At 38.3% G+C, this 14,916-nt stretch overlaps 1 protein-coding gene across 4 annotated transcripts in view; it reads right to left on the bottom strand.

The window, feature by feature from the left end:
- LOC113231599 (protein roadkill) overlaps window positions 1-14,916 on the bottom strand; it is a 53,229-nt gene that overhangs the window by 21,501 nt on the left and 16,812 nt on the right. For 2 of the 4 annotated variants that reach the window (XM_026465963.1, XM_026465962.1), the window contains exon 1: window positions 6,491-6,728. In XM_026465963.1, the coding sequence (XP_026321748.1) occupies window positions 6,491-6,504 (14 nt within the window). In that variant the 5' untranslated portion in view covers window positions 6,505-6,728. Of the gene's footprint in view, window positions 1-6,490; window positions 6,729-9,727; window positions 9,764-14,916 lie in introns of those variants that run through there. The other 2 variants (XM_026465965.1, XM_026465964.1) reach the window with 2 other exon arrangements.

Genomic DNA, 14,916 nt, shown 5'->3' on the forward strand with positions numbered 1-14,916 from the left:
TAGACATCACTGTTACCATTCAAAATGCTTATATTTCTTGTTTAATTTTTAACAAAACAATTTGGTTTTGTTACAAATAAAACAATGTGTTGTGGGTGCAAATTACAAACACTCACCCTTACGTTAGGTAATTTTATTAATTTGGTATCCAGTTATTAAATGAACAAGACCACACCGCACCTGTTTGACCTCCAGTTGTATTGGTATATGCGTTTATTTAGTATATGGCTAAAATCATTGACAAGACCTTGACTTCAGTCCGATATAAATTATATCACCCGGTCCTCGTGAGGTTCGTCTCTGCCAATTAGATTTAGGTTTATTTAAAGCAAAGCCAGTCTGCTTCCTAAACACGCAAGATAAAAATAAACAAAGGTTCTTCCGAACATAAGGAACTATTCGCAAAAAACCGTTCAAATCAAAGCAAGTACATTGATGCCTTGAAAATGTTTAGCAATACCCTTGACGGGTATTCGCTGGTATTACATAAGCTTACAAATTCTATAATTAAACCAGGTAGGTAGCGATGAGATTCGGAACAAAAATATACGAAGAAAAGTTGTAAACAAATAGTATGGAAATCACGTAAAGATGTGTTGGTTTGGTATAAAGGCGTGGTGTGCTCGTTCATAGTTGATTGGAGCGATTTCTAACAATGTCAATTATTTAGCCGTGACACATGGCGGGTGTGGGCGGGAATGCGTGCGTCGCCGTCGAGCGCAAAGTAGAGTCGGCAGCGGCTTCGTCGCCGCATGGCTGGTACCAGTGCACCAGTTCAGTACCAGCTCCACGTTACAGCGGCAACGAGAACGCGACCCGGTTCGCCGCTCCGAGAAAGCATCGACAAAACTCGGTTGAGGCCGCAACCGCACACATCAAGACGGACGTACACTTTCAGTCTTCGTACGCGAACTGAACTGGATGTGCATGCTAAAGAAATAAGGCTGTTTTTTATGCGAGTTATTATTTGTATAAACTTTCATAACTATGTTCTGCTGAAGATTACGCTTGAACAAAAATGTAAACGTTTTAAATAACGCAAGATAGTACGTTTTTCCAAATACATATATACGAAAGTAAAAAAGTAATCGATCAAACGCAATATTTTTGTCAACATACGGTTTTCTTAACACATGAAGTTCATTCCAAGGTTGGAAACGCTGAAATTGATTGTTTTAAATAAAATTTGTTCAGCTACGTCCGAGACCTTGGATTTGACGCCCCCGTTCTACTTTCCTACATCTTAACAATGCGTTAATTAGTATCCGTCGCGTGGTTATAAATTGCCTCGTGTGTAAATTGTTATATCGTATCAGGAACGTCTAAAGAAAGTTTGTATATAGTTTATATATACTCTAGAATTGTCATCAAAAAATCAGTTGGGTTTCCCACCTAAACAACAAGCTAAACATTGTATAAAGCTTAAAATTATAATTTATGCCTTGGCGTAAGCAGGAAAACGGGGTCAAATTTGACATCGTAATGCATTTGACCTACATGGCAAATCAGTAGCGTTTGACTAAAAAAAAATAGACGAGGCGCACACTACACGCTTGGTTACTGGGAAATATCTACAAGAATAGGTAACTTTGCAAGCTGGTGGAATATTGTAAACTATGATAATTATTATAGTTGAAATACTTATCAACAGTTGACAAAATGGGAAACAAAATGATAATTAAAGGTCTCCAAGAACGTGTATGTTACTCGCTTCAATAGCGCCGGTCGCTGACGTCGGTTTCGGGTCAGATCGCAAGTAAGGGGCACAAGGTAAAAGATGGTGCATTGAAAGTGGCCTTAAGCCCAATAGCGTTCTGTGCGTTGCTTCCTACTGGCGGAGGCGACAATGCCAGCCAGGCTGCCGCGAAGGTGACGCCGATGGAAAGGTCGATCACCACTTGATCACTACCTGGTTCCATTCATTGTGATCGACATTATCATCTTAAGATGAAGCGATTCAGGCGCGTCTTTTTTACCGTGACCTGTTACGTGAAAGCAAACATTAGAGGAGATTCGGAAAGGCGAGCACTTTAAGGGTTTCAAGAAATTTAATTATAATATTTTTATTTTTAGGCCAAAAATCTTCTTAGTACAGCAATCAGTTACAACATTAGAGCATTCAAAGTTGTAGAAACCTTTGAAAGTAACTTTTGAATGTAAATGAACTGACCTCAAGCTTGAACAACTTTTCTTTATACCGGCGAGGGGTGGGGGCCGCCATTCTAATATTAAAGCCTACAATATTTCATGGAAGCGTATGAATAACAAAAAATTTGGTCAAGTACGCGTTGCCTAAACTATAATTGACCTATACGTAAAATGTTAAAATGTCAAAGGCATTTCTATTTTTAAGTGGGAATATATTATTACAAATAATACATTTAACGACATAAGATGACTGTGTAAACAAAATGTAGGTGTCATGTTTATATTGGATGGAATTTCTCTACCAATAATTTGAAAATCGGTAACCCCAAATCATTAAACAAGGGTAACGAAGGTGAAACACAAATAGCTAAGTTTTACGAGTCAACCGTCAGCCGAAGGGCTGGCTGTCGGTGTGAGGCAGAGGGGCGCGAAGGGTGTATTATAGGGAGTAAGCGGGGGCGGACCCTGACACAGATCCGAATTCATCAGCGAGCGCCGCGGAGACCTCGAGATTCGGCTGTTTTATCATCGATTCCTAGCACCAACCCACCGTTTTACGCACAAAATGGGTCAACGCGCTTGCCTCTCACCGGCTCGGTTGAGTCGCCGGAGTGCGCGATGTCCCCGTTCCGAATTGCTCCCTCGGCAAATTAACGCCTCACGCTGCTACGTTACAAATCGGCCACGGATAAAATTATAACTAGCTTTATCCATTATTGGCAGCTCTCGACGCGTCTGTTGCTCAGCAACAGTTTACTGAATAAAACAGTTTTCTATGGTCTAATAAGCAATAAGTCAAGAAAACTTGCTAGTTTGCAACGTAGATTTTACAACTTAATGTTAACACGCTGAATACTGAACAAGTTGAGTATACGAAACGAGAGAATGTGAGTGACTTGGTCTCGTCACAGTTTCACGGGCTACTTTCAGCTCGTAATGGCAGTATTGCAGCAAACCTTGCATCATCCATCAAGGATATTTTGTGATCTTTCATATTATCGAATAAAGCCGTGGGAAAACGAAGTGTTTTCTATAAGAATCAAGGATTTGATCTTGTCAGACGCAATTATTTTCCAGTCTTTCAATCTCATTGCCTGGTAATAAAACGTCAGTGTTCAATGTTAGACAACTTCCTCGGTATTAAGGACAAAGTAGATCAAGCTGAGGTGTTTATGGGAGCGTGGCGGCACTGGCAGCACCACAGGTCGCCGCAAACCTTATTTCGTGTGGTTAGCAAGTAGGTTTATTTCAAGATAATATTGAAAAATATTAATAAAAAGTCGCGCTAATTGTAACTGCATTGGAGGATTGCAAAAACTCAGGAAGTACCATCTAAACTTCCTTTGATGTATAGATTTAATGTGGTTCTTAGTTTTAAGACAATGCAGCACCTGATTGTAAGCTAAGATTTTTTTGAGATTGGCATCATGTTATTCATATGGCCAGATTCAAACAACAAAATATATTCAATTATGACATTGATATTGGCCTTTCCTATGATTAGTTTTTAGGTTCAAAACGAATCCAATGACAATCTGTGAACTGTTTACCAGAGAAGCCATGACATTTTACCCGCACTGAACGAATAGTGTTCAGTTAAAAGAAACCCAAGGCATTAAAAGGCGTGTGCGAGTGAAACTATCGAGAACATCGCACAAAGAGACGGCGCGGGCGCAACGCATCGAGCCGCAGAAAAGCAACGCACTTTCCATTGACAAAGACGCGATATTCAAATTGTGGAGTTTCACTCAAAGAAGAGAAATGGTCTCACCGTAAATTAAATTATCATTAATCATAAGAATTTATTTGTTTAAACAAAACACTGAGCAAAAAGTTTCACATGCATAAAAGAAACATTTACTTTAGAAGGAAAGCGGTGGAATTTCATTTCAATCGTTTTTAGAGAAACAATTATAGCAATCATTATTTTAATGTTGCAGAAATTGAGAAATCTAAACAAACATATTTTTTTTTCTTCAAACGGCCTTGGCCCTGTGGAATGTACACAAACGGCGCGATAATAAGCAGCGACGGAAATTAACGACTTTAATAGTACAGTAACATCGATGCTCAACTATGTTGTTAACTTAATCGGTTTGTTATCTATTTATACTTCTGAGGTAACCGATTGAATAATTCATTAGATTTTAAATGTCGATTGTCGGCGAAATAATAAAATTTACTTCAATCGCGTCATTACTCGAAATTGGACAATAGCCAAAGCACAGCTTATCATCATATCTGTGAATACAGAGATAGGCGTGGACATTCGGAACAATTTGTTTCATTATTTGATTTTCGTTCCGGCTAACGGACAGTTCTGTTTAACTGGGTGTTATCGTAACCAAAATACGACGACGTCGCCGGCAAAACCCACTTTAGTTATCGCATTCCGCTGTCAGCGAAACAGGAGCACCGAGAATGGGCTCGACCGCAATCTGGCGCTTTGTGAACGCACTCCGCGCACCGGCCCTCGGCTAAATTGATACACTCTTGCGAAATAACCTCGCCCAACTTATTCTAACAACAGTAACATAGTAAACGTGAGGTTTATCTTATTAACGAAGGCTGCAAAATGTACATAGACGCATTTTCATTCAGTTAGTCACTGTCTGTGGAATAAAATTGCTTGGAAGTCTCTAGTCAATACATTTCACATTGATAAAGGAACAAGTCCCGACGAATAAATAGTCTTAAGAATATTTCAAGATACGATAATAATAATCTTCAACTTCAACTTTCTTCAATATAAACTTGAAACGTTTCTGAAATCACACACGTCACATTAGTTACCTTTCAGTTAAGATTTCAACGTAGTTCATTAATGGAATACAGAATGTCTTAACATTTTAAAATCCAAAACTAAGTACAATAAAACAAGAGGTTTCAAAAGGTATTTTGGGAGTATTTAAATGGTTGTTGTCTGGGTTGAGGTGCCGGCTACAAATAAGAATAAAGAGGGTCGAGACGAAGACGCTTGTGTGCAGCTTTTATGCTCCTTCGTGCATTCTCCTTGGTGAGAGGTTGTCGACCCCAGGAAGGCACATCCCCGCGAATCCCTATATTCCTACCAACGCTAACTTTATATAGATGTCGCAAGCTCAAGGGGAAGGGCAGACGGGGCAATCCCTCCTTTAACACGGGAATATTAGTGATTCACTGTACACAATTTGGAAGTTGCTAAATATTAATTTCTACTTGCAAATACTAACTCCTCAAATATAATATAATACGTAAACACACTTTACCACCGAAAAAGTCCAAAAATACGATAACGCTTTTAGTTGGTATAATGAAACAACTTGAATGACAAATTCCAACCATAACCTGATGATAAACGTCAAAACAATAAGGTGGATTGAAGTAAATCTCTAAATCAAAAGCGGGAGTGATAAAAAAAGGTCTCACTCGAAAAGTGAAGGTTTTCCGGCCTCTGTTGCTCGCTACCTGCTATGGAAGAGGTCGGATCCTTTGCTAGCGCTACACAAGTATAAATATCGTACAGAATTACGTATATTTAATGTAAAGGTGTTCCATTGTTGTGCTTGGTCAGCTTTTGTGTATCTCACTGCTTTGAATACTCTAGCTAGATTTGTTTGTTTATCCTGCGCCGGAGCTACCAACAAATATTATGTTTGATTTGCAATTAATACCACACATGTTGTTGTGTTTGAAACTTTTGGAGAAACAAACGAGTGCAGCGCCTGAAAATTGAAGTAATATCGTAAGGATCTAATAAATAATACAATTTGGATTCACAAACACAGGAATAGTCATAGCCGAGGGGAAGAAAGCATTTAGGGTCGGCACTGCGAACGAGGGTGCGATGGAATACACAGAAAACATCGACATCGCATCAACGCAACACGTAAGAGGGTGATTTAAGGGAAATTCTGATAACCATTATCAACACAAACACAACAGTCAAACGACGCATATCACAACGCAACAATTAGAAACTAAATTCAGTTATTATTAGATAAGGAATAAACGCAAAAATAATAATTGTAAAAGTGTCTCGATTTCTACTTTGCTCCCTCTACCTGTCGTTTGTCAGCTTACACAACAAGGAAAGTTAAATGCGCGTGCGGGCCAAAGCAACTTTCGCCCATTGTAGCGAGGCTACATGAACTCAACACCATGATGCAGGAAGAGAATTCATTCAATGAAGTCACAGCAAACAACAGACTGTTGTTATGCAAATATGACATGAAACCAAAAGTGTACAGGCAAAAATCATACGTGTATTCTAAATCAAACATTAACTCAACCGGGAAGGTCCTTCGATGATCATAAAATAAAATCAAGTTCCGTGTTGACTCCAACAACCAAAATAGCTCACCTGGCTAAGGCCATTATTCGTTCGTGTAATCCAAATTTCCACAATGACAACACTTTCGTCAACACAAATCACAACAAGTAAAAAGTGCAATCAAAACCAAACCGAACCGAACGACACCGGTATATGAAATGTATTTTACGTTTGACAGTTTCACTTCACCACATGGCTGGGAGATTGCGCGCAAGGGCGTGACAGACGCTCGGTGCACTCGGCGGCTGACGAGCGACTGGAATCGGCCAACGCGAAAAGTGCTTAGCGGGCGCTCCTCTCGCCGAGCGAGCGGCGGCGGCAAGCGGAGCGACGAGGGGTCAGCGAGGGCGGAGCGCCCGACAGCCGGCACCCGCGGGACAGCTGCGCACCGTGCTACCGCGGACCCTTTCTCCGTCCCGCACCTCCATTGTAGCGGTGAAAGCCGAAAGCTTATGTATGTTCACGATTTAGTTTCTTTCCAAAACATATAACTCTACAGAACAAATTCACAAGCGAACATGTACTTTTAAGTAACTAATGTGAATAGACTTAAAATTCTACGGCGACATGTCAAAAACATTAGAAGTTCACTACGATATCACAAAAAAAAAACAAAAGCATATTATCAATGTAGTACCAAATTATACGTAGTAGGCTTTCCTTCCAAAGTATTTGATAAGAAATAAAGCAGAAGATTAAATTATTCAGTTGCAGTTAGTTCAGTGCACGAAAGGAGAAGTTGTTGCCCCCGTGAGGATTGAGCCCTGCACAACGAGTCTGGCTCTACTTATAACTTGAGTTAATTTGTATCGAACACTCACCATGCGAAGTGAGTTCAACGAACAAATTACAAGTCACATTCAACGTTACAGTAAAGGATGCAGTCGCGACTTTAACCACCGTATACGATAAGAGCAATAACATTTCAAATACTTATAATATTATTATTTTATTCCTGTCTATTAGTTTGTTGATGTAGGTGGCAGACGGTAACAAAAATATACCAATCCATCTTTGGTTTCGTTCGATTGTCTTGTGTTATGTTCACAACTGCTCAATAAGAATATGAAAATGTCATAGTGACTATGTACACATTTAAGACGGTTAAGTCGTTCGTTGCAGACTCATAACGCGTTCATTGGCTACTGCTACAGAATACCTAAATGCGACCGCCAATATTCTTCAAAGTCATCGAGTCATCTCCCCAAGACCGGGCACCCGTTGACCTTGGCTGGGCCTTCAGGGTTAACTTCCCAAAGGGAAAAGGCCCTTCGGCCTCGGATTCCTCGATACTGGCTCGGTTTTTTATATTATTTTGTTTCATCCTTTACCGAACTCTAACATGTTTCTCAAAACGTAGCTGTTTTTTACCGATCTCTAATTTAAATCATTCTTCAGTATAAGATGTCTTTAACTTTTTACCTGTCGCCCATGACACGAAATAAGGATTTAGGTTTCTAATTTAAAAAGTCGGTTTCTTCAAATAGCTCTGCTAGATGTTGTGGGACACATTTGCATATTAGATGTTTGTTTTAATTGTAGGGCGCGGTCGCGCGTCATCGCTCTCCAGGGCATGCTATGACCTGGATCGCTGCATCAAGGGCACTGGGTCGGTTTAAACCCCATCCGTATCCACCTTTGCTCCCCTCGCCCCCTGTTTTGAGGTCTTTTATTAACACAGGCACAATACTCGTCATCTTTGTTATGTAGTATATAGTGTTACCGTGTTACCTTCAAATATACGTTAGAATTAAATTTTCTACGACTTGCACGTGCAGTTCATATTAGCACATAAACGATCAGCGAATCGATAGTTACGGTTTTAATGATTGTTTCAAAGAAAACTCGTGTATACGTTGTTCTAGCAACATTGCTTTTTATTTACGACACTTTTTTCTTGTATTTTACTAATCTTGCCTTTTTGTTACCTACGGCTGAATTACAAAATGATTACTACCAATTTCCATCTCCTCTCTATTTGAATGTGCATAGTTTCGTAACTCCGTTAAAATTAAATACATTTATTTGGAACTCAGTATCGATAATTTTTTTTAGAAATTGTTCGGGTAAACGCAGGTACTCTCGCGCGTACTTTCCATGCTTGACTTTCTCATTCATGATGCGAGTTGACCTTTCCTTTCTATTGCTCTTTGAAGGGACATTTGACAATTTTGATTGAATGATATGTACTAAAAAATATTTATTTATTTAAAATTTAGAAAAATTTATTTTCCTACCATATCAGTAAAATTAGTTTTTATTAAATTCTTCGCAGTCTTTTGCGGTCTAAAGAAATAAAACAGCAGCTCATTAAATATTAATATCAACTTGGATAAGTTGTATATAACGATCGGCCAATAGAGCTGTGTCACGGTTTACTCTCGAGTATCACGTTAGCAGCCGAGAAAGCTCTTATCGAGCTCAGAGAAAACCCTACAGAGACATCGCTGCTGTCACGCGTACTTTTAGGTGTAACTTTCAAAATTTCCCAACCACATTTGTACGTGAAAGTACTTTGCTCAAAATACAATGCGTGAAACTGCGCACATTAATTCCCAATTTGTAACTTAAACTGTTACACATCCAAAACAAAGTACTAAAATGGTGTTGGTAGATACACATTGTTACATTTAAACAACCAATTTTAAACAAAGGCGAAACGCAACAGTGAAAGTGCAGCGCGAGTGTTGCGCTTGTTCACTACATTCAGAGCATTTTTCAGCCGCGAAGAGAGAAACGTAAGAAAGCGCTAAGAAGCGATGGTATATAGTAAAATTTGAAAGCGCTACACAATAGCGCGTTGTCGAAATTGGAAAGTTGAATGGTGCGCGTCTATTGCGTAACAGCTCTTACGGGCTGCGGCGTGACGCTGACGAAAGGTAGATATGACGTCACCGCACGAAAGTGCATCGGCCGGGCGCCCCTCTGCTGGCTGCACGTGCGCTTAACTGCAGCGCTGCGCCTGCGTTTCCTGCATCAGAGGACTTTCTATTGGGAAACCGCCGTCGCCGCGCCAAGCACTCGCTTCTCTCCAATTCTCTAACTGTTGAGAAATTCAACTCTCACGCACAGCGACATCGAGCGAGATGCATCTGGTTAAGCAACCAACGGACAACTTTACTGCGCTTACACAATTTGCGTATATACAATTGAGAATTTATATATTCATGTTCGCTGTCTGCAAGCTCTGATCTAACAAAACAAAAACTAACGTGTTATGCTAATTAGAAGTTAATAATTTGCAAATCGCTGAACACGTCTACTTACAGTTTTGTAATGCTCGCGACCTACGTGTGCAAATTCCTGAAACAAAAGAAAAACATATTACAAAAACGTTTTAAAAAATAAAAACATTGAAGTTTTCATTTTCTATGCATACTTGTAGTCTGCGCAACTAGAAGTAAATAAAGGTAAATAATAATTATATGAATTTGTTTTCTTTGTAAAAATAACAGTTGTACTAAGCGCATAGTATATATATGTATGTACGTTTGCAAGACAATGATACGTAACTAAAATTAATGTTTATAAGTTTAAGTACGTTACGTTACAATAACACATAGCTCACATAGAATTTTAAGGTACCCATATCCGATATGATAGGAACTCTAATTCGGGAAACTAATGCCTTACTGTTTTGTCGGCGCAGTGTTCAGTCGAAGTTGTGGGCTGTCGAAATTGTGTCATATCGAATGTGCGTTCTGTATTTAAATTCTCTATAGATAGTAATATCGTTGGTACAAACGCAATGAATGCAGAAATGTACTAATATATTGAAAGTAAATTTTATCTTTTTATATTTTTTAGAATATAATAAATAATAATTTTATCTTTTTATATTTTTTAGAATAAAATAAATAATAATGTGCCAGACAATCACAACAATTACCAGACTTAAAGTAGGGAATTCCCTGTATTAGTCCTAGACACCCAGATTTAGAAAAGTTAATTTCTCAAATTATTCCTACCGGGAATCGAACCCGGAAACTTGTCATCCCCAGCCCCCAAAGTGCAAACCCCTGGTCCACGAAGGTCATCATATTTTTAATTTTCTTACAAATTTCTTATAATTAATTGCATTGTAATTAAGATGAGACTGCTATACAAATTATCAAAATTCAACATTAACGGCAGACAAAAAAATCAGGCCCTTTACAGCGAGATCTTGAAACATAAAAGTAATTTACTTCATCAAAACAAAACAAGAGACAGTATGTTACTTCATCGAGCATTAAAGTAATGAACGTTTGTGCAATGGTACGTGTGGACGTTAAGTACCATAACTCACCGTAAACATATTGAACCACAACACTATGTAAAATATTATAATTCATGTGTTATATTATTTGTACTCATTACAAGCTTGAAATCAATATTAGCCACCTTGACACTGTTTGCTTTTACAGGCCAACTGATGCGTGTGTCACTACGAAATATGTTACAACTATGATAATAATAGCAGCAGAGATGGATTATGTGATAGTCCCATAATTCTACAATTAATTTACTAGTTATTAGCTAATACGGCGAAGGTGTTTTCGCAATAACCCCTTATTGTAACAATATTGTAGTTTTAGCATTTAACTCCCATATAAATGTCAAGCTGATTGACCAATAAGCGAGAGAGTTTAAAAAATTGAGGTCTCTACGCGGGACGCTCCTCAAAGGAGTTCATGGTTGAATGGAACATGTACAGTGTTTCATACAACGTACCGCAAGTAAGTCTACGCCTTCGTACAAAGCTGTACAGCACACAATCCTACGACAAACCGAACGCAGTTCCTAATTGTCAGAATGAGAACGCTGACGACGAGATAATGATTTAATCTTTTTGCGGTTGTGGATAAAGTCGGTTGTTGCTTGTACGGCTGCGACATTCAAGAAGTAGGTTGAGAGAACGCACGTCTTGTGAGCCCGTGTATCACAAAGATTCATTAACGTTCGAGATTAGTCTAATTCTAAAACTGAACTATATTGAAACAAAAAATGAAGTCTGAAGGGTTAAGTATGTCATCAGATCACTCACATCGTTTGAAATTCCAAATTCGAATGGGAAATGAAATCGGGTGGCTGTGGTGAACCTACAGAAGGGGCGTGCGGCGGCGCGGCGAAACTGTTATATCATACTAGATATCGTAACTTTTGCTCGTTACTTTTGCTTACTGCTCTAGTAGAAAGTGCACTGGGCATTCGCTTTTCTAATAGATATTGTGCGGTAACTTTGAGTTCTTATTCAATATATTGTCCGTAAACCCGTCGACTTGTGCCACTGTAGTCGTATAACCAAAGCGTACAAAACAGACAAAATTCTACAAAAAACAAAAAATATTTAGGGAGCGCTTATCATTTTTAGGAGCATAATTAAAAATTGACAAATGTTTTACACAAAGTAGATGGCATTTTAGTTGAAGATAATATAGAAAGTTATGGAAATAAAAAGAAAGAGTAAACTTTACATGGAGGTCGTAGGGTTTTCGCGATTTCTACACATTTTTAGAAGCAGTAGAGCTCTTTGTTAAAGGGTTCGTCCAGAAAAGTACTGCCACCTTACCTATTTCTGCTGCCAAGCTGTAACGTGAGCATTGGTGTTTCGGTTTTGAAGGGTAACGGTGCTGGTGAAATTACAGGCACATGAGACTTGTCAATGTCTCAGGGTGTCAGGAGCAGTGGCAATATCCCTCTGATCTTAAAGCCCTGAGTGGCACTGCAACAGCTACGGACCGGCGTGTCGTCAACACCAGGCGCACGACTTGTTTGTCCCGTCACGGTATCATAAAAAAAAACATGGAACTAAAACTATATTTTCCGAGCCGTGCCCCAGTAAAGAGCCCGAAAACTTAATTTGTTTGAAAAAAAAAAACAAATCTACGCTATTTAGATCCAAGAAAACCGTTTCACTTTTTAATAAAATAAGTATATATTTAATTAGACATTGCGGACGAAAAATTGCTAACAATATATTTAAAAACATCAAATATATGTTAGAATTGTTAATGACTAAACGACTTATACGCAAATAAACCATCAGCATTAGAAACTTGCAAAATTGCCTGGCTGCTGCAAGTTATGAATATCTAGCGAGCTGGCTGCGCCGGCGCCGCCGCATTCTCTAACAAAGTACTAGCTGGTAAATTGCAAGAGATCTCTGCGAGAAATACGTTCACCGTCCTAGATGCGCGGTACTTTCGTTTTGAAATCGACGCGCACAATTGGCCGTATCGAGATAGAGGCGAACCAGCTCGCTAGCTGCAGCCAAACGGTGGCGAAGCGCATTCTAGCGTTTCTAACACTACGTTTGCTTGTTGACTGACGCCAAAGCCAAGAATTGGGCAAACAGCTATTCTAACTTACACAAATGTGCAATACACAAAGCATGAATTGAGTTTAAATATTCTAATACTATTGACTCACTTCACACCTACAATTTCGTTTAAAATCCATATATATCCACTAGCGCTTAGGTATTGTAATTTATAAATGCAATGATAGATCATTTGTTATGAATTCTCCAAGGTTCGGTGAAAAACAACCTTATAGTCTTTAGTTTACTTAAGAAAATTAAATGTCACCATTTTAATTACTTTCCCGGTTCTAAACGAAGTTGCCAGTTTAAGATCCTCAATCTCGGAACGCGAGCGCAAAGTGAAAGCATATTTATTATGTTTACTACGTAACAATTAGTTTCTATAACAAATTTTGAAGATCGCTGTCAATACTGCATTACAGATTCAATATAACATGTGTGTACGTACATAATTAAATTTTGCATGTCGAACTGAACTAAAATCGATTAGCAGGAATTTATAAATGTGCCAGATATTTAAACGCGCGTAGATAGTTTCACGGCTGTTGTACATAAAATGTTGGCGTCACTACTGAAGAGAATACGTGACAGCCCCAATAGCCTCCTGAAAACAGTTGCTGACAGGAATGAGTGCCCAATTATGCGGTACTTAATAAACAATACAAAGTCCCGGGTAAAATATACGTACTAATATAGTTTTAAGTCTGTACCCACTAACATTTGATTACATCTCAGTTGTCTCAATAAATAAATTTTATTATATTATGAAAAGGTGACGTGAAATACCTCCCACCACCAAACGTTAAAAAGTACAAAATATAGTAACGCGGTGAAATCAACGAAAAAAACCAGATATACTCTTTCCTAAGCGAGGCGGTAAGTCTCCAGTCTAGAATTTTGTTTTGTTGAAATTTCAAACGGTTCAGTTTTAGTTTATTTTCAACTGAACACTTCTTGGCAGCTTTAATACTTTTAAAATTCCGTTACAGATTGTAATTAAAATTAATACATGATAAAAAAAACCGACTCAAAAGTGCGTGGAATTACATCTATTTGCCAAGTTTTATTGAAATGGGTTACCGGAAAGTGCGCGAAACCGGATTCATCCCTTAGTTTGCCACCCTAACAGGTGGAATATTTTCTTCAAATTTAAATGGGACTACTACTTAGGTGCCTACCCTCTTTGCACCAAAAAAGAATTATCAAAATCGGTTCACAAAAAACATAGTCGAATTGAGAACCTTCTCCTTTTTGAAGTCGGTTAATTAAAAAAATTTGTTAACTCTACATGCAGATATATACTGTTCAATCAAGAGGGGAAAAAGATTTTTTTTGTTGCTATAGCGTAAATAAATCACGTTGCATGTGTCGCGATGTTATTTAAAATATCAACACATGGATCGAAGTCCTGCTTTTGTCTGCAATTATTGTGTGACAGGGGGAAACCGATTTCACAAATTTCACGCTCGCTGTAAAGTGATTTTTAATGACAAATCTTCAAGTTGTAACTCCTTTAGTTATGCCTGTCCGTACATCAGTCAAACTATACAATGCGACTCATATTGTGAAGCCTATAACATTATAGCTGGTAAAATATGAATTTCATGCAATTTAAGGCAATGTTATGTAAGTTTGTGCTCGCTGAAGTTACAAGGGGAATACTGTAAACTCTTTACAATCGCTTTTAGCTTGAAAGTATCGGATGTCTAGAACGGCACGATTTCACGGAATTTTACTGCACGCCCGTAATTCGTTACGGTATTACAGGGGTATTCAATCTGAGTAGACGATACGACGAGATTTCCGATCGATTCCTTAATCGATTTCAGTTACGTAAATCAGAAATGATTACGAAGTGTAATAAAAATATTTGAAATGTGTTTAGATAGCGATTTTTTTTTTCAGTTAAAGCACAATTGTTGTTCTTTTCTACGTTTGAAGATTAATAGAAAACCATTGATGACTCTCATCCCAACATGATTGCTGATCTAAATCATGCGCGTACAAAGCAAACGTCTTTAAGGTGCGATTGAATAGGCATTTTCTCCAGACTCGGTTTCGATCATAAGTCCATATAAAATTTAAAAAGTTAATTTGTAAATTTAAAAAGACAATTTTTAGTTCTAAGTTGCAGGAGTAAAGTTCTTCTAAT

Source organism: Hyposmocoma kahamanoa, unplaced genomic scaffold (assembly GCF_003589595.1).
Source record: "Hyposmocoma kahamanoa isolate Upper Pololo Valley unplaced genomic scaffold, ASM358959v1 66, whole genome shotgun sequence".
Taxonomy (NCBI): Eukaryota; Metazoa; Arthropoda; class Insecta; order Lepidoptera; family Cosmopterigidae; genus Hyposmocoma; species Hyposmocoma kahamanoa.